Here is a 26,692-nt window from a genome sequence, read left to right on the forward strand (position 1 = left end):
ATAGGCTCTCTATATGCATAGTTTCCTGCTTTTTTTTAAGGCCACTTCTTTAAAAAAAATCCGTGTTTCTTCAGGTCTATGTTTAAAAATCAGAGTTGGTGCTCCCTAAAGCGAGTGCAAATCCAAGCAAGGGCGTCTGATTTTATCTTCTCTGTGTTGCTGTTGCTCCTATCACAAATGAACACATTATAGCATCACTGCTGCTTCTGCTGAGAAAATCAGCTTTACTTTATTCTGTTTTATTACTGGGACATGGGAGGGGAGGAAGTGCCATTTTGCTTACTTCTATGCTACTGCCTTCTTCACAGGCTCTTTGACTGCTTACTGCCTGTACTGCCATTATTCGGAGCACTTTATGATTGGGGATATTTGTGTGAGATTGTGAAGAAGCTGAGAAAATACTGGAAGGGGTAATAGACATGAGCAGTTAAGAAATAGCAAGCAAGTTTGTTGGCAACTTAACTTAAAATGCTAACTCAGGTCAGATGACAAGAAACTTGGGAAGAAGCATTTCAAATCAGAGATTCCCCCTTAATGAACCTTCCTATAAATGAAGGTTGGAAATTCCTCTTGCAGTTTCCAAGATTTCATATTTACCACAAGAGTAGCATGAAGGTTATCTTACTCAGTCTGCAAGGTGTCTAAAGGGGGGTACTCTCTCAAAAAGTCAAGATGGAAGTTCCAATAGGCCAGGGGTGTCCAAATTGGGAACTTTAAGACTTGTGGACTTCAACTCCAAGAATTCCCCAGCCAGCATGGCTGGCTGGGGAATTCTGGGAGTTGAAGTCCACAAGTTTTAAAGTTCCCAAGTTTGGACACCCCTGTTGTATGGCAACCTGGAAAGCAGCCTTTTCATGTGCAGAACACTTGCTGGATACCCAATAAAAAATACCATGTAGATGCTCCACCTCTTCTCTTTAATAAAAAGGGTGTTGAAGCATAAAGTTACAAGTAAAAGATGATGTTGTCAGCACCTCCCCCCCCAATGTATGTGAATAAAGACAGCGTGATTGCATGCTGGCTGGGGAATTCTGGGAGTTGAAGTCCACAAGTCTTAAAGTTCCCAAGTTTGGACACCCCTGCAATAGGCAGACTAACTTTGATCTTATTGTCATGGCTGCCATCTTGACCCCACCCACCCACCCAAACTCTGCAGAGACTCCTGAAAATCTGGGTTGCTCTTGCTTGCTCCTTTTATGGGGCGTGACAATATGGAGTTGAGATGAAACTGACAAGAGTTCCTCTGGCTTTTTTTCAGCCTGAGTAACAGGTCACAAACATAGCCGAGGAACATGAACCAAAGTGGGAGAAAATTGCTTAATTCTTTATGTGGTAGTGACTCATCAAACTAGTAAATATGTGTCTACGGATCAGCGCAGTTGAACAATTGCATGCATGGTAGATGGGCAATACCTTCACACTTTAGCCTGCATTCACTCACCTTGTGTTCAGCCTATTAACCAAGCTGCTTTTTTGGATGGAAATTTAGCACTTTTTCCAGAAGAGTGGTGGAGCTGCATTCAGGAATAGCTTGAAAAAGTCAAAATGCACAGGACACATCCATGCTGGCAGTCTCTTTCTCAGATACCATGAAAGGGGGCTAAGCACAGTCCATCCCAGCTCCCTTCTACTCTCATCTAATCCTATTACCACACCACCAGGTTAAGGTTAGCAATTGGTGCTTGCCACTTCCCCCAGCCAGAGGTGGTATTTAGCCAGTTCTGATAGGTTTTGGAGAACCAGTGGTGGAAATTTTGAGTAGTTCGGAGAACCAGCAAATAGAGTAGCCCCACCCCGCCACTGCCTCCCAGCTGATCTTTTGTTGCCCTGAACAGGAGAACAGAGCTGGAAAGAAGGTTAGTAGGGTGGGGGGCATGGGGATTTTGCAATATCCTTCCCCTGCCATTCCCACAAAGCCACACCCACAAAGCCACACCATGCCCACAAAGCCACGCCCACAGAACCAGTAGTAAAAAAAATTGAACCCTACCACTGCCCCCAACAGAATGTGATTGGCAGGGAGAGACTTAAATCTGGTCACTTTTCTTTACCAGCCTCCCTACTGAGGCCGATTAGATCTTGGACAGTGGAGCAGCACAACACATACTTTTACTCTGAGTATTATAGGAAGAATGCATATTAACATGTCAATGAGGAGCAACTAATAATATATGTCTGAATAGTTGCAAAAATATTTAGAATGTATCTGCAAAATAATAGAAAGGCTTTGACATTAAAATGACAAACCAGACTTTTAAACCAAGAAATTGTAGTGCTTGGCTTCTCAACTCACATGTTAACCTGTTGATTATTTTGTTGAATCCAATTATTGTAATTTACAACCACATCTTCATGTGTAAACCTACTTTCAAAATAAACATTGCCTGCGTTACAACCTGAGAACACAAATACCTGACATGCCACAATCTGTAAACTTCCTCTGTAAGGAAATGGACATTGCACTATGATCACAAAAAGAGTGCTATGACAAGGATAGAATAATATCATACTGTCACATTTACAATCATCTGAAGATTTTTCTACATTTAAACAGTCATCTTGGCAGATCGCTTAGACATTTTTCTATTGATTATGTGCCATGAAGTCATGTTTTATTCCTAGCAACTACATAGATAGTTCTTCTCTATAACAATCTCTCCTTAACCTTATCTTTCAAGTCTTCCAATGATGTAGTCATCACCACTGTTTCTGAGTCCGTCCCCCTCCTCCTCCCCCCATCCTCCTCCTCCTCTTCTTCCTCTCCTCCTCCCCCTCCTGCTCCCCCTCCTCCTCCTCCTCCTTCATCCTTTCCTAGCATTAGAGTTTTCTCCAGAAAGGTGGGTTTTTGCAGAATGTTCCATTAGACCAGTGGTGGGATTCAATTTTTTTTACTACCGGTTCTGTGGGCGTGGCTTGGTGGGTGTGGCAGGGGAAGGATACTGCAAAATCCCCATTCCCTCCTCATCAGTTGGGACTCGGGAGGCAGAGAATAGATGGGGCCAGTCAGAAGTGGTATTTACCAGTTCTCAAAATTTCCACTACCAGTTCTCCAGAACTGGTCAGAACCTGCTCAATACCACCTCCTCATTAGACATAAGATCTGCTTATATTACTTCATATATTTAATCTTCCATTTGAATGTCTCCATTTGTTTTAAGTTAATTCGCTTAAATTTATATAGTATCAGGTGTGTGATTAATTGCATTGTCTGTGAGTGGTAAATACTTTTGTAAATATTTTCTTTTTATCTTTTAATTTTTTATGTAAGGTATAAAAACAATTAGACATTTTCTCCATATTGATGTTACCAAGTGTAGTTTGCAGCCTATGTTCTGAACAGAGATACAGGAGGTGTGCTGGGATGTCAGATTACTGTGTCTCCAAACAAAGATCAAGGGACAGGGGCTCACATGCACATTTCTCTTGAAAGAAGCATTTTCTGTCCTGATAGCCACATCTTTGTGCCTTCCTGTAACGGGACTGGCATGCAATGGACATCAATGCCAACAAAATGATTTTGTGTCCTCCAAATTCATTCATTCTCTCTCTCTCTCTCTCTCTCTCTCTCTCTCTCTCTCTCTCTCTCTCTCTCTCTCCCTCCCTCCCTCCCTCCCTCCCTCCCTCCCTCCCCCCCTCCCTCCCTCCCTCCCTCCCTCCCCCCTCTCCCCCTCCTCCCTCTCCCTCCCCCCTCTCTCACAAACACACACACACAAGAATTTACTTTGGGGAACATTTAAAAAAAAAAAGTAGTGCTATTTTGATTCTTTGTCTGCCCAAGCAATGACTTTTTGTTACTGAAACAAATATAATTCTTGTGACCCCCTGTAAGAAACATATTTTTAATTTAATTATTACTTACATTTTTTATGGATTACAGGCTGCTTCTGGGTTGGAGACAATTTGGTCTATATACCCAGAAAAGAATGATTCAGAGATCAGAATGGAAATTCCATTTTTATTATTTTGTGCTGAGTTCTTGGTGATATGTACATTTTGCTGCAACTTCTTATTTTTCTATGCCATCCTCTGTTATGATAGTAAGAGTGGAGAGAAAGAGAAAAGCTATATTTATTCTTACATAGCTTGTCACCAAGATATGTTACGATTAATAGTATAACTGCAAGGAACATTCATTTCAGATTCTCAGTGCCTTGTTGCCCAAATTTGGCTGTGAAGGGGAACTCCAAGCACCTGATTAGGACTCTTTCTCATCTTGCCTTTGGACTTCACCCATGGATACTGATCTATGAATTCCTATTTGTTCTTCTCCTTCTATCAAATTCACTCCTGCTGGTTCTTTCCTGTTACGTTGGAAACAGGAACAGGCAGAAGAGTAATAAAATGAAATGAGGCGGAGAGGCACATAAAGCCAATGGCCTTGACTATAATAGGAGTTATTCTTTTAAAAACAGCAAAAATACGTTAGTATACCGACATATTTGCTTTTAAAACAATAGTTTTCATTTTTGCCACTGAGATTTAGAAAAAAGACTGGAAAAAAGAAATCACAATCTATTGTAAAAATTCAGAATCCAAAAGCAACGCCGGCCAATGAGTCATTGGAAGAACTCGTGAGCCGTAGTTGGTTGCATGATTTCAGAGGCCTGACTCATTGCTTCACGGTCTGCATTAAAAATGGCACAGAGGTTTCGTCTAGAATGGCAAGAGCTTCTGAAATATAGGTTCTCAGTATCTGTTCGGTGGTTCTTGCGTCTGGTAATAATTAAGATGACAATAGGAGCCAGGAAGTTCTCTGTTTCTAAGAACTTCTGAGGTACCTGAGAGAAACAGAAAATTTTAGATGGAGCTGGCATAAAAACACAAAGTGAAGTGATCACTAAAGGAGGCGGAGTACAGGCAGTCATTTGCAAAACAATGCATAACTGTGAGATCTTTTATTCTCTCCAGGGTGATCACTTTTCCAGAGTAACTGAAAATGGGCTCTAGAATTCTGGGAAGTTACTGGAAAGGTGAAAATTGTTCAACTCTACAGGACCATAGTAGCCCTTCTTGACAATGGAACTCAAGAAACCTTTGTTTTGCAAGTGTCAACATGCCTATTTCGGCTCTTCTCCTCTCATAATTTTCAGCCTTGCATACAAAATGAATATATTGTGATATGGAAGCATTTACAGCGTTCTGCATTCTTTAACTGTTACATACTGACAGTCAAGAGATAGACTCCACCAAGGTCCTCCATTCCAGCGGGAGAATACTCAAAGCCGATTGGCCCAGCTGTCTGACAGCTCCCTATAAAAGGTCTAGCTGTCAGACAGGCCGGTGCTGGATCTGTAAATAGTTGTCTAATAAAGAGCTGTTGTTTGTCACTGAAGCCTGAGTCCTGTCTCATCCATTCACCCGATCTCACATTAACTTTCTTACATACGGTATCTTGAGGAACAAACCAGTGTTAGGATTCAAAAATCTTTACTACCGGTTCAATGGATGTGGCTTGGTAGGCATGGCATGGCTTGGTGGGTGTGGCTGGGAAAGGATATTGTCAAATCTCCATTCCCACCCCCCTCCAGCGGAAGATTACTGCAAAATCCCCATTTCCTCCTGATCAGCTGGGACTCGGGAGGCAGAGAATAGATGGGGCCAGTCAGAGGTGATATTTACCGGTTCTCTGAACTACTCAAAATTTCCACTACCAGTTCTCCAGAACTTATCAGAACCTGCTGAATACCACCTCTGGAACAAACGTCTCTGCTATAGCCAGCTTTAAGTTTCTCGTATTCAGAATACTACTTCACATTGCATGGATGTAGGTGATAAAACTCATACCACAAGATGGCTTTAATGGCTATTAGACAAATTTAACAGAAGATAAGGGTATCAGTGACTGATGAGTGCTATGCATTGCCTAGATCACAGATAGATAATAGTAGGAGAATGATACTGGTTTCCTGCATTGTCTGTGGGATTTTTAAAAGACTCTGGTTGTCTATTAGACTAGATAAGGTTTGGCTTAATCTCGTAGGACTCTTTATATCCTTATGCTGTCACCTGTGGTGATTGGGAGGTGAAAATGCTGGTTTTCTCCTCTGCTCTCATTCCCGGTAGTTCTCTTCTTGCTTCTGGCAATAATTAGGATAATAATAGCAATCAGTAGTTTGAAACCAAGAAAGCCAGCCACCAGGACGGTGAGATTGACTCCAGCATTTGAAAGAGAGCTTTGAAAAAACACAAATACAATAGAAATGAATTAGGTAATGTAGAATGAAAATGTTTACTTAAAAAGGGGACTATGGATATTGTTTGGTGACGACTATAGCTCAGTCACAAGCACTTGCTTTCCGAGAAGAAATCCTAGGTTTAATTTCTAAATTATCCAGATAAAACTCAGAAATGGAAGCCCAGCAAATCCTTGCTGATCAAAACAGACAACCTGAAGCATCAGATGATACTGAACTCAGAACATTTTTCCACTGCCTTTAAGCAGTGCTTTCTAAGAAATCAGATTGTAGCAGTTATTGTCGTGAGTGAGTGGACTATGTGGGCTGGTTATTTTGCATTCCCAACTGGTTTTTGTCACCTTTGCCATCTTCACTTCATTTTTTGTCTATATTGCATCTTTTTCTTGTTTTTAACATTTTTATTTTTAATTGCCCGGAGTATTTTGAAATTGGGCTGCCTGTTTATTTAAAATATTAACATGAATAGTAGTTCTCCAATATTTTCTTTTCTTTCTCTGGAATTTCTGGTTCCAAATTAATTGGACATGTAGAAATTGTCAACATATGTTGTGTTGTGAATGTGCAGGAGAGCCTGGTTTTCAATTTAGTCATTACACTCCCTGTACAGTAAGATAACTCCACAAATCTAAATTGTGCAGTATAATGTTTGTCCCATTTGACCAAACTGTTCTGGTTTATATTATATAAACCAGAACAGTTTATATGTTATATATTATAATTTCTGGTTATGAAGCTCACCGGTTTTTCAAACCCATTACCAGGTTGAATGGGAATTGCTGCTCTATCAAAGGGGAAACTGCTTATGAATTCCCTCAATGATAACTTCTCATTCTCTGCAGGGTATCTGTGAGAATGTACTTTGGAGATGTGCATTTCTATATTTATTTTACATTTGTCTTCAATCTGGCTGGGGAATTCTGGAAGCTGAAGTCCATACATTTTAAAGTTGCCAAGGCAGAGAAACACTACTTTAGAGTAATGAGGCACTTTCTTTTTCCTTGATTATGATGTGTACCAAAAGTTCACTCCATCATTTTTTTCTTAGTTTAATGTTATTTAGTTTAATGTTATTTCTGGGTGAAGTTTTTAAAAATGTCATCAGAGCAGAAAGTTGTAATTGGGCTCCTCCCAGTCAAATATGGTATCAGAGAGGTAAAGAAAATGTGAGGGCAGCCTCTGTGCAATCAAAGCCATTCTTTGGGTGTGTGTTGTATGCACAACTTAAATAAAAAATTAAATTAACTTTGATTGAATGGTCATGGCTGCTACCTGACATTTCTTACTCTCTTTCTTGCTGAAAGTCTTGTGACAATTTCTAAGAATGTGGAGCAGTGGGGGCAACCACCACCACCCAATTGCCCCATTCTGCATATATACCACAATATTTTAAAAAGCTCTTGCTTCCAGATATGGCTTTACAGCAGGGACCAATTGCCACTGGGGAAAAAAATAGCTTCCCCCCCCAAAAAAACCCCACCCCACAAACCCCTGAAGCAAAAGGCACCATCCAGCCTCTGTTTCAAAACCTATAACAAAGCAAGAACCTCATTTTCTGTGTTACTCTGGTCCACTGTAATGTAAATCAGACCACTGTGAAATTCTTTCTGCTACTTAGTTAAATCCCTCCTTCCTCTAATCCAGTGGGTCTCAACCTTCCTAATACCACGATCCTTTAATACAGTTCCTCATGTTGTGGTGACCCCCAACTATAAAATATTTTATGTTTTCTGTATTTTTTTTGAAAATATGTGTTTTCCGATAGACTTAGGCGACCCCTGTGAAAAGGTCGTTCGACCCCCAAAGGGGTCCTGACCCACAGGTTGAGAACCGCTGCTCTAATCCAAGCCTATTAATGTTGAATTGCACACTGGTGCAGAAATAAAAGGTACATATAGTCTTACCCGGAGATGCTGTGAAGGATTCTGGGTGTCTCTTGTACATCCTCTATACCTGGCAAAAGTGCGGCAATGCACAATTAAGTTAATAAGAATAAATATAATAAACATACCATTGAGCAAGATTAATTATTCTAAATAGTGGGTTCAGTTCAACTGCAAGGGAAGAGATTGTGAAGAAGAAGAAATTCCCCAGGCCTCCCACCTCCCTTGCCTTGGGTACAGGGCATCCCCTTGGCCTCTACTTCTCCATCCTGAAATATACACAAACTCCTGCTTCATTCTTTTCTTTGCAGCTTACCAGACACTCTAGCTTTTTCTTTCTCTTTTCATTCCTGTCTTTGCATAACACAGGGGTGGGGAACTATGGCTCTTTTATGACTTGTGGACTTCAACTCCCAGAATTCCTGAGCCAGCCATACTGGTTCAGGAATTCTGGGAGTAGAAGACCACAAGTTATAAATGGGCCGTAGGAGCTTTTTCAAGAGGCAACTGGACTTTCTGGTTTTTCTTGGAAGATGTTTCGCTTCTCATCCAAGAAGCTTCTTCAGATCTTTCATGAGAAGCGAAACCTCTTCCAAGAAAAACCAAAAAGCCCAGTTGCCTCTTGTAAAAGCACCTTTGAGAATCTCCATAGACATAAAAGGGCCATAATGCCCACCTCTGGCACAACAGGTTAAATCTTAATTGAAATCAGAGTTTATAACCACAACTCCAATTATTTTGAAGATATAGCATAGAACAGGTTTAGGACTAAAGACTTACTTGTCAGAACATTCACCTTGACCTTCTGCAGGGTCCTCACAGTCCCCAAGAAACGTGTCAAACATTGATACCAACCAGCATCCTGTTTCTGGAGTGGGTTGATGGTTACCATGACCACCCCTTCTTGAGTATTGTCAGCAATGGCTGTGGTGCCATTTCTTCGCTTGAGAAAGGGCAGCAAAAAACGTCGGGCACTGACAACGTGCTGGCACGTTGCCTCACTTATGTGCTTACACCAACTTTTCTCTCTCCACTGGTTCTCCTGAGGACTATAGGAGCAATTGATGGAAATGGGTTCTCCTTCAACACCAAAAACCTCTGTAATTATCTCAGCTGTAGACACTTCTTGAAAAGAAAGATAGATAGAAAGAAAGATCTACTTTTGCACAGGGGCGATTAGCCTGCAAGGCTTGAATCGCATTGTTCACAGTCTCATATAAATCCATACATCTGGAACAGTAATGTGTTCTAGCCCACGCCCATCAACAATTACTACACTGAAATTCTTTCTGATCTCCCTTTTACTAGTCTCCCCACTTTGCCTCTCCTTTTGAATATTCTTCCTTTTTTCAACAATATTCTATGCATCCAACCAAGTCATCTGTGGTGCATGGAATCTGATGGCAAAATAAAATTTCATTTTAATATTAATATGTGGGGGGGGGGAAGCATTAAAATTGATTCCTTTCATTCTACCCTTAAATGATTCACATCACTTATATTCAAAATTATAAAAAATATTAAGTCTACCCAGCTGGAGGAACTTGTTAATCACTTAGCAGAATTCTTACTGTGGAGATATATTATAATTTTAAAAAAAAAACTGTTTAAAAAGTATCATGAGCCAAAAGCCCTTCCAGTTGTTACTGGATTCATTCATACAACCCATTGAACAATAACATATAGCCAATTAATCACATCAGCAACCAATACAGAAAGGCAATTTCCTACCTGACAAGTGGACCAGGAAGATGAGATACCAAAGCTTTTTCATGTTTCCCTGGAAAATCAAGAGGTGCTAATTAAAACAGAAAAGAGAGACTTGTACCAGACAAATACTTTGCTTTACTAGACACAAGGGTTGAAGAAGAGGAACTTATGTTGCTCCCTGTTTTAGATTAAGCAATGCCCCACAAAAAAAAAGCCTGGCATTTGCTAAAAATGTGAACATCAGCAGTGATGAGGGACTGCTCTATCATGGAAAGAAATCATGACGATCATCAAGGGTGTCTTCAGTGTTGATGGTTTACTGCAAGTCATTCATGCCCAAACCTGGAGTCTCCCTTATTAATCTGTATTTAGTAATAAGGATACAGCTTGCCACTAAGAATATTAATAGGCAGTGAAATGTGGCACAAAAATGCACTATAATTCAGAGATTTAGAACACAATTTTATATTTGAAAGATAGTTTTTGTGATATCAGGCCACTAAAATGTCTCCAGTGTCTTACAATATACAATACAATAGTAGAGTTGGAAGGGACCTTGGAGGTCTTCTAGTCCAACCCCCTGCCTAGGCAGGAAACCCTATACCATTTCAGACAGATGGCTATCCAACATCTTCTTAAAGACTTCCAGTGTTGGGGCATTCACAACTTCTGGAGGCAAGCTGTTCCACTGATTAATTGTTCTAACTGTCAGGAAATTTCTCTTCAGTTTTAAGTTGCTTCTCTCCTTGATTAGTTTCCACCCATTGCTTCTTGTTCTACCCTCAGGTGCCTTGGAGAATAGTTTGACTCCCTCTTCTTTGTGGCAACCCCTGAGATATTGGAACACTGCTATCATGTCTCCCCTAGTCCTTCTTTCTCTTAAACTAAACATACCCAGTTCCTGCAACTGTTCTTCAAATGTTTTAGTCTCCAGTCCCCTAATCATCTTTGTTGCTCTTCTCTGCACTCTCTTCAGAGTCTCCACATCTTTTCTGCATTGTGGCGACCAGAACTGAATGCAGTATTCCAAGTGTGGCCTTACCAAGGCATTATAAAGTGGTATTAACACTTCACATGATCTTGATTCTATCCCTCTGTTGATGCAGCCTAGAACTGTGTTGGCTTTTTTGGCAGCTGCTGCACACTGCTGGCTCATATTTAAATGGTTGTCCACTAGGACCCCAAGATCCCTTTCACAGTTACTACTACTGAGCAAGGTATCACCTATACCAGCGATGGCGAACCATTTTGGGCTCCCGTGCCAAAAGCGGGGGGAGCGCAGGGGGTCGTACGCAGGCGTGCCATACCCATAATGCTATGCACGCAACCCCCCCGTTGCGCATGCGCGCAAACACGCCCTGTGCATGCGTGTGACCCCTCCCTTTTGGCAAGCAATAGACCCGTTTTTCACCCTCCCCAGGCTCGAGAAGCTTTCAAGGAGCTTGAGGAGGGTGAAAACAGCCTCCCCCACCCTCCCGAGGCTCTTTGCTGTCTCTCGGACTGCACTGGGGGAGAAGCATTTGCAATTGGTGTCTGCCCCGCCCTCCTCCCCCACGGCAGCTTCTCCTTCTTCTGGCTGCTCCAGCATCCCAACCAGAAGCAGCACTGTGACAGCCGCTGGGGGTGAGGGGGCGGCGGTGGCAAGCGTGGGCAAGGGTTTCCCTCCCTCCCCACACGAGCGGGCTGCTTGCACGGCTCTAGCCCGCGGCTCTAATAAAGATCTGCAGTCCGGAGCGCTGCTACTTCCAGCCGGGATATATTCTGCCAGACCCTTGGCGGCGTCTTTATGCAGGTAGCTCGCCTCCCTTCCAGCAGCTCATCCAGCGTCCCGGCTGGAAGCAGCAGCGCAACAGTTGCTGTTACCAGGGGCGAAGGGGTGGCGGTGGAGAGAACGGGCGACCACCGCCCCTTCATCCTGTCCCCAACAGCGGCTGTTGCACTTCTGCTTCCAGCTGGGATGCTGGCGGAGGAGCTGCTGGTGGAGAGGTGAGCTACCCACATAAAGACACCACCGAGGGTCTGGCAGAATATATCCCGGCTGGAAGAAGCAGCGCAACAGCAAAGGAGTAGCGATGGCAAGGACGGGCAGTCCCAGGCGTCCCTCCCCCCCCACCTGAGCAGACTTCTTCAGAGCTCCAGCCTGCAGCTCTGATGAGGATCCGCGGTCCGGAGCACTGCCGCTTCCAGCCGGGATATATTCTGCCAGATCCTCGGCAGCGTCTTTATGCGGTTAGCTCGCCTTCCTGCCAGTAGCTCATCCAGTGTCCCAGCTGGAAGCAGCAGCACAACAGTCGCCGTTACCAGGGGCGAAGGGGTGGCGGTGGAGAGAACGGGCGACCACCGCCCCTTCATCCTCTCCCCAACAGCGGCTGTTGCGCTTCTGCTTCCAGCCGGGATGCTGGCAGAGAGGAGAGCTACCCACATAAAGACACCACCGAGGGTCTGGCAGAATATATCCCGGCTGGAAGAAGCAGCACAACAGCAAAGGAGTAGCGATGGCAAGGACGGTCTCAGGCGTTCCTCCCTCCCCTCCCCCCCCGCCTGAGCAGACTTCTTCAGAGCTCCAGCCTGCAGCTCTGATGAGGATCCGCGGTCCGGAGCACTGCCGCTTCCAGCCGGGATATATTCTGCCAAACCCTCGGCGGCGTCTTTATGCAGGTAGCTCGCCTCCCTGCCAGCAGCTCCTCTGCCAGCATCCCGGCTGGAAGCGGAAGCACAACAGCCGCTGTTGGGGAAGAGACAAAGGGGCGGCGGTCACCTGTTCTCGCCACCGCCACCCCTTCGCCCCTGGTAACGGAGACTGTTGTGCTGCTGCTTCCGGCCGGTGGCTGCCCGGTTGCTTCTATGCAAGTAGCCCACTCAGGTGGGGGAGGGAAGGAAGCCCCGACCACAGCTCTACTAAGAAGCGATGGCCAGGAACCCCTCTTTGTGTCTTTGGGCATGCGCGGCCATTGCTCTTCCTGTTGCTGGTTTTTGGTGTGCATGCGTGCCAGGAACCAGATCACCAAATGGCCGACACGCATGTGCACCCTGGAAACAAAAAGATCACGTTCCTAGCGTGCGCATGTGCACCGGGCGGCTCCACTTCTGCTTTCTGGCACGCCAATGCGTGTCAAGACCAGCTGGCTGCTGCACCCGAACCCGGAAGAGGAACTGGAGATGGCTCCGCGTGCCAGGAGAAATGGCTCTGTGTGCCACTTCCGGCACGCGTGCCATAGGTTCGCCATCACGGTCCTATACTGTACCTGTGCATTCCGTTTTTGTTGCCTAAATCTTGCTGGCTGCTGGCTGGCCCTGTCTATACAAAACCAAAGGAGATATTCCTTGTGTTTTTTTTCATAAATATGAACAATAAATTTTCCTACTAGGTGCAATGTGTGGGAACTCCTTCAGATCAGCTCTGGAATTGGTTTAACTATATTTTTGGATGTAGGATCTAGTGAAGAGCTGGAAATATTGAAGAACACAAAGATCCCTGGTGTCTACTCAGTTTTGACCTAATATCAGCCCTGGATATAATGTTAGCAATTTTATGTATTATGCTGAGTTCTCATGTTAAATCAGCGTTTTGTACACTTTGATTGGAAATAAGCAGAATTAAAAGAGAGTACTCATCTTACGCAACAGTTTACTAAACAAAGGTACTCAACTAAACTCACTGCCAGGACTTTGATTCTGACTGGCTCAAGGCTGACTCAACCTTCAAACCTTCCATCAGTAAAATAAGCACCCAGATAGTTGGGGGCAATATGCTGACACTGTAAACCTCTTAGAGAGGGCTGTAAAGTACTATGAAGTGGTATATAAGTACTATTGCTATTTGTTTACATAGTTTCAAATAAGTGATACTGTAATATAGACTATATAATCTAGTGGTGGTATATAAGGCTACCACCGTTGCAACCAAAATCTTAGAAATAATCCAATCTGCATACTTGTAGATATTTGATATCTCTCCTTCGAGGAGAGGGAGCGGCTTATAAGTATAATAAATAAATAAATAAAATAAATATAGGAGTGGTCATTATCTGTTCTTTTTATATTGCAGTTTAGTCTGACTTTATGCTTGTAATTCCTCTTCCATGTGTGCATGTACATGTCAGCTGGGGATGGACTTCATTCCTCTAATGAAATAGTCATTTGTTTACAAAACTTCAATATGTTTATGCCACAGAATACACCACAACTACTGTTTTTGAAATTAATAAACTAAATAGATACTTGAGTGCCTTCTTTAATTTTGCTATGGTGGTTAAGCTTGGAAATTGGCTTATTTCAGACCTTTGAGAGAGCTCCAAAGTCGGGCTAGATTCATTTCATCACTTGGCTTCTTTAGGGCAAAACAAATCACATTGTGGAAAATATCCCAAATCATCCATCATACCTGTAACCTTAGCAATAGTCACTTCCCATGTATATTTTGGTCTGTTTCCTTGGTGAGTAGTCTGTAGTCTTAGTTCCTCTTCTTTAATTTTCAAATCTTTACCTTCTGTTTGCATTTTTAGTAGCTCCTCCCGTCTGCTTCTAGTTGCAAGTTATTTTTATTCCTATACTCCTTACTTTTTTCTTCTTGTTTTCCACTTGCCATGTCTTATAGTTTGGGGTATGCTTCAGGAGAAAGTCCTATATTCACCAGTTCTTCAAAGAACATAAATTGAGAACATGCTTTATTATGGAAAGTTATTCTGTAGAACTTCCATCTAAAGATAAAATATCAAATATCAGAACCAGGCCTGAAAACTTGCCATCCACAGCTTGCATGCAAATTCACAAGTGCAAAGTCTAGGGCACAATCTTCTTGTGATGGCTGTATTTCAGCTTGAACTACAAGGATACTTTCTATTTTTCTATTAAATTAACATGTCACAAATAGTATATAAGTCTATATTCAATTTTGTCCTCTTTCTTATTACCTGTTTTCTCTTGGGGAGGATAATGCTTATATGATTATCACTAACAGTGTCCATCGTCTGGGGTTTAGGGCAGGGGTGTCCAAACTTGGCAACTTTAAGACTTGTGGACTTCAACTCCCAGAATTCTGGGAGTTGAAGTCCACAAGTCTTAAAGTTGCCAAGTTTGGACACCCCTGGTTTAGCGCATCAATATTGGAGGAACCATTAAGATCCCCATACTGTATTGTATATATAGCACATTGCCAGTACTTGATTTAAACAGATCTCAAGTCTAGCTGTACATCTTTTACTCCGTGAGAGAAGAGGATTACTTTTTATACTGATTGTCTTCCCATCCTGCCTCTTTATGTCCTTTTAAAGATATTCAGTGATCATAAGCTTTTATATTTTTACTTCAGAATAATGTGGAAGTTGATTATCATGTAAATTGTTCTCACTGCTTTCCCTTATTTTCTTTCTTTCAGTTTTGCAATATTATTTTAGGACTCTTGTCCTCACCATATCTTCAGTGAATAAACTGCCCCATATATGAAAAGTTGCCTTTGATTTGCAAACCCCAACACTGGAAGTCTTTAAGAAGATGTTGGATAGCCATTTGTCTGAAACAGTATAGGGTTTCCTGCCTAGGCAGGGGGTTGGACTAGAAGACCTCCAAGGTTCCTTCCAACTCTACTATTGTATTGTATTGTATTACTGAAGTTCGAGCTAGAAAAGTTTATTTCTGACCTGTTAACTGGATATCCCCTGAGGTGGCATGGCTGGGGAAAGTGATTTTTCCCTATTCCTTTTCTTCCTTGCAGCCTCCAGAATCATCTTCCAGGAGGTTCTAGAGCAGCGATGGCGAACCTTTTTTGGCTTGCGTGCCACAAGTGGGGGGAGCGCAGGGGGGTCGTGTGCGGGCGTGCCGCACCCATAATGCAATGCGCGACCCCCCAGTGCGCATGCACGAACAACGCACCCCCCCATTTTTACATGCTTTTTTCGCCCTCCCCAGGCTCCAGGGGCTTTATAGGAGCCTGGGGAGGGTGAAAAGAGCCTCCCCCTCCCTCCCGGAGGCCCTCCGGAGGCTTCAGGGACCGTCCGGAGGCTTCCCTGAAGCCTTCGGAGCGCTCAAAAGGATCTTCCAAGCAAACCGGAAGTGACTTTGTTCCTTTTAAAAAGGTGAACTCAGCTGACAGGGCAGCGCCTCGCGTGTCCTGACAAATGGCTCCGCGTGCCACCTGTGGCACGCGTGCCATAGGTTCACCATCACTGTTCTAGAGTGTTCTCCAACCCTGTTGTGTAATTTGCTGAGGACAAAGAGGCTGCTTGGGAACTTGACATTGATAGATGGGCTCCTTTCCTTCTACCTCAAGAGGGAGCTTGGCTTGCATAATTCTGGATCCATTCCTTTTTCCTATTTGGGTAATTTCCTCTATTCCTTTTCAAACAATTTATATCAATACAATTGTCTTTTTTCACTGTGAGATGGGGAAAAGAATCACTCCAAGAGAGCAATCAAACCAACCGTGGGGGCGCAAAATATTGAATTGAAATTTAAGCAGCTCTGAAATATAAGGCAACCTCATTAATCAGATCACAAAAATAATTCTCACAAAATGAAGACTAACATTGGAACGAAGAATGCTGTGTTATATCTGTCATTTCTGACAATCAGTGTTACAAGAAGTAATTTTGGAGGTTTGAGCCCAAGTTTTAGAAAGTATCATCAAACTGAGGTGAAGTCTTGCTGACTTTTTTATGATTATGGTACATTGCACAGTCAGTCAGATGTTTAGACTGGATTTGGCATTTTTATCCACTTATTAAGTCCTTCCTAAGGACCTGGAATAGACAGACATTGTAGTTTGATGGTGTTAAAGGTATTGTTGTAGGATATAAGCTGTTCCAAATAAAGCAATTGACTGAAGGTGATTTTGTCAAAGCTGATGGTGTTCAAGTGATGCTCCAGATGTTTTGGGATTGCACCCAGAGTACCTAATCTGTATTATTGATACTATCTTTGCTTTCTTTTGTCATTGTCATTCTACTTCTATTTGCAGATCTATTTTGTAATTTTCTCCAGTTTTTTTCCCTTTTACTCTCCTGTCCCCAAGTACTGCAAAGCCCATTATTCGGGCTTTTTAGCCTTTCTTATCAACAGTTGTTAAGTCCAGGGTGTTCTGCGGCAGGTGCTTTGTTTGAATTCTAAAGTCCCAGAGCATTTTAGTTTTTTTATTTTCTATTACTCTATCAGTTCTTCAGATTTACAAATTCACCATTGTTGCTACTTTTTCATGCTATTGTTTGTAGTCAGTCTGAGGCAGAAATTCTTCCTCTGCAAGGAAGCTGAAGAAATAGTGGAATACTTAGGAGCTGCAAGATGATTGTACAAACAGAGCATAAACAGTGGCATGAAAAGGTAGCAACAATGGTGCACTGGAAAATGGTGCAAGAAATACCATTTGCCTGCAAGCAATAGCCAATGGGATATTATTATCATCATATTCTATTGATTTACCTATGCTCTTTGCATAGCCACCCATTTCACAAAAAACTGATTCCAGGTGGTGCACAATAAAAATAACTGCAAAATCAAAATATAAAAACACAATACTACAACAATTGCAAATAACAAGTTAGTAGAAAAAAACTGAAGTTAAAACGGTACAGCCATTTTATTAGATCATCATTTCCTTGAAATCTCCAAGCCTGCTGACACAGCTATGTTTTGAGGAACTTTCAGAAAGCTTGGATTTCTATTTGAAGACGTCTCCGATGATATGCTTTTTGGAGGCTTCTTTTGTGACTTTTGGAGGAGATAGGATCATTGTGTACCTCTAGGGGTTATATATTATTCTTCAGCAGTATTACAATTCACTGATAAAAGCATCTTTGACGTTTTGCAACATTTTCCTTCCACCTTTCTCTTTGACTAGGCCCAGGAGGAAAGTACTTCCAGATAGAACATTTTTAAAATCACCGTCTTCCTTTTCTGCTTTAATGAACAAACCAATGGTCAGTAATTACCCCTCCGCAGGTTAACCTTCAATAATCTTCACTGCCCATTTACGCTTATTTTAAAAAGTTACACAGCCTTGCAGTTGCATACGCATTCATTACATATTTTGAAGGAACATGAAACGTCATCTTCTATTTGAAGTAAACAAACATACACTGGTTATAAATGAGTAAATGAAAAATAAACAGATTTATGGAATGTGTTTCCATGATTCAGAAATGATAATCCATATTTTACTTTCCAAACACTGCCTAATTTACCTCAAATAATAATGACTGTGGAGTTTTTTGTGTGTTCTTGGTGGAAAAGAGAGGGGCGGTTGCACAGGATTGTATTATAAATTCAGTGGACACTGGCATTTTATTGATTAATGTGTGACCAACAATCAAGGGTGTAAATATTACTAGTATAACAGTGGTGTTTATTTAATTTACCTTTGTAAATTAAAAAAGATAGTGATAACAGACTTTATAAAGATTATAACTGTCACACGAAAAAGTAGGAAGAGTTTGCACAATCAATTTAAAAACAGAGTCACAGACTCTAGAGGGCAGACAAAGATTGGAAATCAGGAACAGCGACCAAGGATTGAGTTAAAGTTGCAAATGGTGGCAGGTAATAGGAAGGAAAACAGAAGAAGAACTTGCTGTTTTAAAGCAAGTTCCTTTATGTCCATTAGCGATATTTATTTAGTGCCATGGGTTAAATTAAAAGGGTAAATTTTGAGAATTGTATTATGCAGATGAGAAATATGAAAGCTATGGAGTTCTATTAATTGTGAAGGGCCTACAATGCCATCAAGAGTCACTGGATGGCAGTGTGTGACCATAGTATTAGCAAGTTATATTACTAAAACTGAAAACTAAAAAAAAAATGTGTCTTATCGCTTGGCTCCCACTCACCCAGTGGTGGGATTCAGCCAGTTCGCACCACTTCGGGAGAACTGGTTGTTAAGCTTCTGAGCAGTTTGGTGAACTGGCTGTTGGAAGAAAACATTAAGGCAGAGAACCAGTTGTTAAATTATTTGAATCCCACAACTGCACTCACCTCATATTCTACCCCTTGACTTGTAGTTGCTGTGTGATTGAATGGACTTTGAATACAGACAGTTTTACAGTGATTCTCCAGTAATGGCTTGCACTTCAGAATAAAAACAGCTGTATAAGAAAGTACTGATATGTTTACACAGAAATTTTCCAAACAAGAGGCATGAAGGAAGAATATTCTTTAGATGCATAACTAAAGGAACAAACTAAAATACATTTAATGAAGCTACATAAGGATAGTGTGGGCAACTGACAGAACTAGTGTAATTTCCATGGCTTATCAAAATTAACATCAATTGTAAGGAGGGGAAGCGCTAAATAAAATTTCCTGGAAGCATAATAGGGCATTCACCTAATTGGGTGGGTGACAGGAAGTGTCCCAGGTTCAGTGGGAAATTCCTCATTTGTGCATGGAAGTTGCACTTTAGGTAGGCTGGCTTGAAAGAAATCCCCCCTGGATTTCTATAGGAAAGGATTTGCGAGCTCTGCTAAAACTGGCTCTGCTTTTCTCCAGTAAAGCTCTATGTAAAATTCCTCATTTATTTCCGAAAGATACTTTGAAAGAAGGACGTGCTCGCCTGAAGTTTGCTTACAAAAAGGCCTATTTGATTTTACTCTATTCTTTGATTTATATGGCCGCCCAATTCAAAGCAACCATGGGCAGCATGTAATATACTTAAAATAAAAACAAAAACATCAGACCTCAGAAACAAACAACCAGAAACTGGGGACCATAATTCAATCCAGAAAACATCTCTTAAAAACAGAGTCAGACTCAACAGCTAGGCTCAATGCCTGTGGGAACAGACAGAAGTTCAGTGGTTTTGAAAAGGCCAATCAGGTTGGGTCAGTCTGAATTCAACAAGTCAGTCATCCTGATTTAAAAGGCAGGTAAGGTATATCAGTTCTGCTTGGGGAAATTCTGTCCTTTTCAGAACTGAAAATGAAAAGTCCTTGGTACTAGAAGTCCCTAGACACCCCCAGCCTTGGCGCAATGGTTAAGGTATCACCTACTATTTTGACATTGTTGCCCCCCTTGTAAAGAATGATCAAAGATTTTGACTTGGAATAGGGTGAGTTCCTTTGCACCTGACACCTTACCCAGGAATTTGGTCTTGGATGAAGCTCTTAAAAAGGAAGCACTCATAAGTTTAAAATAGAAGCCTTTTTGAAACTTCCATCCTAGCTTGGTGAGAACTGAAGGTGGGACTGAGATGACTGACCATCACACCTTGCAGACCATTTTTAAAATTTATATCAAGTACCTTGTCAATCAGAAAGGTCGGCAGTTCAGTGGTTCGAATCCCTAGCGCCACATAACGGAGTGAGCTCCCATTACTTGTCCCAGCTTCTGCCAACCTAGCAGTTCGAAAGCATGTAAAAATGCAAGTAGAAAAATAGGGACCACCTTGGTGGGAAGGTAATAGCATTCCATGCGCCTTTGGCGTTTAGTCATGCCGGCCACATGACCACGAAGGTGTCTCAGACAGTGCTGGCTCTTCGGTTTTGAAACGGAGATGAGCACCACCCCCTAGAGTCGGGAATGACTAGCACATATATGCAAGGGGAACCTTAACTTTTTTCCTTGAAGTTGTCCTTGTGGGTCCTTCTTTGTCCAGACAGGAAAAGCACAAATGTTGAGCATATAGCTATGTCAAGAGGATAAAGGGATTTTGGTGGGAAATTGGTAGCCATCCCGACTTGGTTCATGCATTATACATAATCTAATAAATATGTTTGCGTGTACATTGGCCTAGCACAGGGTGGGATACTATCTGTAGAGTTTCTAAGCCATGTTTCTTCCTCAGACTGGCTTTACACATCGCCATGAACCAAAGCCAAGTTATCTTTTTATAGAAAAATTCTGTATTTTTTCCTATAGGTTCTCATTCAACATGATGAAAGAAAAATTGCTTTTGTTTTAAAAGACAAAAAAAAATGTCACAGTGTAAAATGTGATATTCTTGGTCTTACTGAGTTATAAAGCTGGCCAAAAAAATCTTTACCTTTCACGGTATACTCCTCTCTCCAGCAGGGCGGCATCATCAGAAAATTTCTCTGCCCCCTCTGGATTATTTTTGTTGGGAAAGCGGGGTCTTCAGGACTGTAGAAAATATCAGAACCAAGTGTAGCATTTTCTACCCTCTCCAACAGTGAAAGTCACCACCATGAGAAATGCCAAATATCTGAGTCCCCTGTGAAGAAGGCAGAAAAACAGAAGCCCCTTTCACAAGGGAATACAATTTTTTGGGAGGAACTCTGCAAGACGGCTGAAGGAAAAAGGCTGAGGTAGCATGTTGGGGAGTGGGGGTGAAGCAAGTAGATGCTCCCAGGATGGCCCACAAAAACCATTTAACGAAGATCCTTCAGGACGGAGGGGCTATAAGTACTGGGGATGGGTGGGTGGGTGGGGGTGGTAGATAGAAGATGCGGCATCCCAGGACAAGCGAACGGTGGAGTTCTGGGTACACCGGGAAGTATCAGCCTGCAGAGATATGAGCACAGTGGGCCTGGCTGTATTGTAAAGCCAGAGAGGCCCCACAGCAGCCGGCAGCAGCTTAGTAAGAGGCCTGGTGTTTGGTCTGTTCCACATCAATGGGGCGTCCAGCTGTGGCTGAGGATGAAAGAGAAAGAGAGGATTAAAGGCTCCCAGGGCCGTTTCTAACCCGCCTAAGACTTACTGACGGGGCAGTGTGTAGCTTCAAGAAGCCTTCTTCATATGGAAAATATTAGGAAGCAAGCGAAAAAGAGTTTCTATCCAAACAGGGGTGATGTTTGCTCTGAAGAGCCCTAGAAACTCAGTATCAGTTGGATCCAAGTCAAAAAGGCATATGCTGAGACCAATTCCCATTGCAGCCCAAGAGAAAGATTACATATTCAGTGAATTTATGTTCACATTTATTAGGGAGAAAAGGTGGATTTGCAGCCTGAGGCTTAAATCAGCATTTCCTTCAGAATGATCTGTAGCGTGAATATAACATCAAGATGGAATCAAGATTCATTATTTATTTTTCAAGATTCTAGCCCACATGAACAGCATCACCCGTGTCATGGAAATCTCTCGAGAGGCACCCAAAGTCATCTTTTATGTCTTATGTGGAAAAGATCTGCGTCTCAATGATTTCTCCGTGCCTTGTTTCCAAAGATGCACGCCGGGATCACAGCCTTTGAAATGTCACGGGATTCGCATGATTTGTGTGAAAATATGACCAGGAAACTTGATGTGGCGGTAGAGGGGAGCAGAAAGACAAAAAGCCCATCTGATAATGAATGGCAGAGAAGGAATATACAGAGGCAGGATGAACGGGTGGGTGGGAAACGAATATAAATCGGGAACCAGTGAATGGATCAGGGAAGAGGGAAAGAGGGGCTGGAAGACAGAGGCTGGGGTAGCAAGGGAAGAGTTGCCTGCTTTGCAGTTGTGTTATTAAGGAGGTCACTAGGTGAGAGGGCCAGGCCTGCAGGAATTGAGGCCCATGCTGCTGCAGGATGTTTGTTATTGGCAACAAATTGCTAACAGAAGTGAAAATCATTGTGCTCCGGGGAAGGGAGGAGGAGGAGGAGGCTGACTCTTGCAAAGCGGGTTTGAAGGGCACAGAGCAGGTTTTTCCCCTCCCCCTTAGGAACCAGCATGCAGCCCATAGGTTAAAGTTGAGAATAAATAATCTACAAAGCTAGGGTTTCCTATCTGCTGTTTTGGCTGCAGCAATCCGACTCCTGTCCCTTCCCCCCCATCTCTCTCTGCTCTCTCCCGTCCCCTCTCCCCCTCTCCTCCCGTCCTCTGTCCTTCCACTCCCTCTCCAGAAGTTGTTGATGCTCCAACACTTGAGATTTTTAAGAAAAGATTGGACAGCCATTTGTCTGAAATAATTTCCTCCCTGAGCAGGGAGTTGGACTAGAAGACCTCCAAGGTCCCTTCCAATTCTGTTATTCCCCTTTCCCCTCCCACCTCCCCTCACCACTCATTTTGTTTCAGGCGCTCTTTTACTTTTTCGTCTCCCATTTATTTTGCTCTTCCTTAATTTTATTTTGCCATCATAGCATTTATTCTGTTTTATAAAAAATGCTTCCCTTTTCCCAATATCCGGCTCTTAGCCTATCCACAAATGAGTGGGTGTATTTTCTCACATCCACATTTATGAACTGATACAGAAGTCTTCACATATTTGTTGCCAGATCTTGCAATTGTGATCTGCTCCTACAAAATAAGCCAAAACAATCAAAACACACTTGAGCACTATGATTACGTTTTTTTAATATTGGAGAGATCTTTGTACCAAAGCACTTGACCCCTGGAAGGCGATTTATCAATTTATCACCACATCAGGAGATTTATTAGTACACCTATTCTATTTGGCCTGCTAAATAGCAGCATCTAACTATCCTTGGTTGATCAAACAAACAAACAAGAAATTCATGCCTAGTTAGTGCTTGGAACAGTGTTTCTCAAACTTGGCAACTTGACGATGTCTGGACTTCAACTCCCAGAATTCCCCAGCCAGCGAATGCTGGCTGGGGAATTCTGGGAGTTGAAGTCCGGACATCTTCAAGTTGTCAAGTTTGAGAAACACTGGCTTGGAAGAAAGACGGCCAAAATATTCCATGGTCGTCAATTAAACTTGAAAATTGAATAAACATCCCTGAAAGCTGTGACAAATTGCTGTACCTTTGCTTTTAGATCCTGCTTGTGGAAGAAAGAAAAGAATAGACATTCCAACAAATAAGCACTCTGAAATGGTGTCTGCTTTGGGAGATTTTAAGTAAAGTCAAGAATAACTAAAGCACAACATTTTATGATACTAAGAATACAGGCATTTCAACAGTGATACAATATTTGTTGCTGATGAACTAGAGATTGACCTTTAATTTAGCAATCGCTCAATTAGATCTGACCTTGTTGGGAGACAATAGGCTGTTCCAATTTCTTGATCTCAGTCTTCCAACAGGGGAAAAATACTGCTTAGAATTATTGCAAAGTTTGCTGAGATAGCATACAATCTTAGAGAAGTTTAGCCAGGAATAAATCCCATGGATTTTAGTGTGACTTAATCCCAAACGTCTATGTACTTCTGGATAGACATATAACTTATTTGTGAATGTGCATAGGGCTGCAGCTCAAGATCACTAAATATTAAGTATTTAGTGAGATAAGTAAATGGGGTATATTCACCTGCGTACTCATACAAGAACAAGCAATAGAATTGGAAGAGGATTTCTTGGGAGGCATGTGATTCATGAAAGAAATAGTCTCACGAGGATTTATCTTTTCTCCTCATTTTATATACAGTTCCTTTAAGAATAAAGTCATGCAGCAAACTAAGTCATAGGTTGTACAGCAGGGAAATGCTGCAGTTCTCTTCAGTTAACCAGTGGAACTCCTTGCCATCACTTGTTAAGAAAGTTCTTATCCAAAGATTACACTTCCCAATAACATTCTCACTTTAGGTCCACTGTTGACCTACAGAGGTGCAGGATGTGCTTTCATCTACCTCTTCTGAAGGTTTCTTAAACAAAGTTTTGCGCCTATCCCTGAGACAGCTGTATAGACATCTCTTTGTGCCCCCATCTTGGAAATCCGTCTCTCTTCTAATCCACTCCCTGGGTAGTCCATGTGGATGAAGGTCTGCTGAGCTGCTGTCTGAGTTGCTTAGTTAAGAACAATAAACAAATGCCTAAATGGAAGATTATTCTTTTAAACCTGACTTCTGCTGCCTGCAAACAGTCCTGAAGCGCCCACCTCCTGTCCCGCTGCAGCCCCTGGCTTCATGCCTCGCTTGAAATCTGATCTCCTTTGCTTTGGAACAGCCAAGTTGCTTGGCCTCTGCATGCACCTTAGCCCCTGACCCTGTCTAGGCCCTCCTGTCCTTTTTCTGACACATGCCAGGGCAAATATTCACCCAAATGCACTTACTACTTGCACATTCTCCAGTAAACTTGCTTAGTCACATTACATTCACCCACACTTAGCGGAGTTTGGATTTTGCTTCTTGGACATGAATCACTAAGAAAGGCAACACTGCCCCCCTCCCTTCTGCCCCCATTTTAGAGACATGCCATTCGTATGCACATTGATTGGTTAGGAAGATGCAAAAGGGCTTCCTAATGTGTATCTCTATTCCGTCTGTGCCACAGCCTTATTTATTTATTTGGAGGATTTTTAATCATGCCTTGAAGACCGTAGTAGTTGTCCAAATGGCTAGGGTCAATTAAAAAAAGACAAACAAGTCCGTAAAACTTGGACAAGACAGGAGATCAGTTCTTTAATGCCAGAAGGATATCCGTAAAGAATAAGTCTGACATTTACTCTACTTCTGGCTGGGTTGATCTCTTGCTGAAATTGGGGGCTCCTGATCTTTTGGCCAAAGGGCGAGTTGACAGTGTGCTCAACTCTTGGCAGGATATGTTTGTTTTTCAGGGCAGACGCAATGATTAGCTTCTGGTCAGCATAAGGGACAAAAATGATCTCCTCTTTGTTTTCATGTTCCTCCTAGGAGGAAGGAGATCCTGTTCCTTAGTGTTCTTTGGTTCCTGGCTGATAGAGGAGGCCAGAAAGTGCTTCCCTTCAGCACTCCTGTGACATTTACCAAACTTTTGAATGCCCTGCTAATGATCACATCCAGATTCCATTTGCACCATTTGCTGGGTCATCCAACAGCATCTATTGAAAAGAGTGAGACCCAGGAACAGCTTCAGTGAGCATAGCACAAAATTGTCCCTGGGTAAATAGGAAACTGAAATAATCTTTCCCAGGTGCTTGTCTGGCTCTTGTATTCCGATATCCCAACAGGCCATAAAGAACCGAAACATAAAATAATGAGCCAGGTGGTATATGATGTTATGCATATAGGCATCATGACTACACTTGGCCAGTGATTCCATGTGTTGAAAAGGATGGTCAGGTGTGGTACACATGTGGCCATTGCAATCCTTTTAATCCCCAAAGGCAAGCAGCAAATGGAACAGGCTGGCTTCCCTTTGGGACGAGAATACGAGAGGAAAACGCTTACCCAGAAAAATCTGATTTCTTCCATTAATCAGTGAAAATCCTATTCATGTTTTAATTCATATCTTTAGCCTTTGTGCTGTTATGCCAGAAGACTGGTGCTTGAAAATGGCTACAAGTAGCCAACCATACTGTGCATCTCAAATTTTAAAGCTATTCATTTATTTTCAAGATGGATCCTAACATTTCTACCATATGCTGACTTGGTTTTCTTTGAAGACAATTGTGTGCTTCACAGCTGACTTTTAGATGCTCCTAGGAATCTTTTCACTATGTCTTTTTAAAGATGTAAATGCAGAAAATGGTTGGGTAGCAAAACAAAAGGACCAATCAGTCTTTCTCCTTCACTTCTGCAGTCACCCAGATAGTTCTGACTCTTAGTGTGATTCCAGCAAAAGCATTTGCGTATCTGATAAAAACACTTGATAAGTGACTTAAAATGCTGTCCATCAGTCCTTGATCGAGCAAGAAACTGTACTTGCATAACATTTGCTGCCCACTGCTGATCATTATCCTGGCAGGCTGGCATTGCTTTTATTTATACTTCATATATGTTAAGGAGAGTGACTGATGGATTTCCCCAACTTTCTTCTCTTTACTTTCACCAATGTCTCCTACTGGTGGAAAAGGACTCTCTAATCACCTGTTTTTACTTGGTAACATATCCTACATGAGACGTAGCACTCAAGACTTTCCCTGTCTCCCACTAAAAGCAGCATTAATTGAAGTGCAGCAAAGAAGGTGATAGTATCGCATCACACACCTTCTTTTACTACATGCTCAGAAAGGCATATAAAGGGAAATCACACATTTGTTGCTCCGTGTAGTCAAGCAACTGAATCACTTAAGTGTCTAAAGACATAGAAAAGAACATGAGAAACTGCTTCTTTCTATTAAAAGCTTTCTGATAAAGATTTGATTCCACTTTCAGTGTTATTGGTG

General features: G+C 42.2%; 2 protein-coding genes across 3 annotated transcripts in view; one reads left to right on the forward strand and one right to left on the reverse strand.

Annotated features, from left to right (window-relative positions):
- The window catches only part of PPARD (peroxisome proliferator activated receptor delta), a 146,595-nt gene that overhangs the window by 104,516 nt on the left and 15,387 nt on the right, over positions 1–26,692 (forward strand). The gene's annotated exons all lie outside the window — the stretch shown is intronic.
- LOC309390054 (triggering receptor expressed on myeloid cells 2-like) lies at positions 3,975–10,116 on the reverse strand. 2 transcript variants are annotated; one of them, XM_081949131.1, is made up of 5 exons: positions 9,809–10,116; positions 8,858–9,199; positions 8,099–8,147; positions 6,007–6,173; positions 3,975–4,778 (listed from the first exon to the last, which is right to left on the reverse strand). In XM_081949131.1, the coding sequence occupies exons 1-5, from the start codon at positions 9,849–9,851 to the stop codon at positions 4,687–4,689; spliced, it is 693 nt and encodes a 230-aa protein (XP_081805257.1). In that variant the 5' UTR covers positions 9,852–10,116; the 3' UTR covers positions 3,975–4,686. The 2 variants fall into 2 exon arrangements, with proteins under 2 accessions (XP_081805257.1, XP_081805256.1); XM_081949130.1 differs by having other exon boundaries at positions 8,858–9,202.

This window comes from Natrix helvetica, assembly GCF_964273705.1.
Source record: "Natrix helvetica genome assembly, chromosome: 3".
Lineage (NCBI taxonomy): Eukaryota > Metazoa > Chordata > Lepidosauria > Squamata > Natricidae > Natrix > Natrix helvetica.

Excerpts from the sequence above, each read along its gene's own strand:
- LOC309390054 (XM_081949130.1), bottom strand. The coding sequence starts at position 9,851 with ATGAAAAAGCTTTGGTATCTCATCTTCCTGGTCCACTTGTCAG. Across the intron at positions 9,203-9,808 it reads CTTCCTGGTCCACTTGTCAG|AAGTGTCTACAGCTGAGATA; the intron begins GTAGGAAATTGC and ends TTTCTTTTCAAG. Across the intron at positions 6,174-8,098 it reads ATCCTTCACAGCATCTCCGG|CTCTCTTTCAAATGCTGGAG; the intron begins GTAAGACTATAT and ends GTTTTTTCAAAG.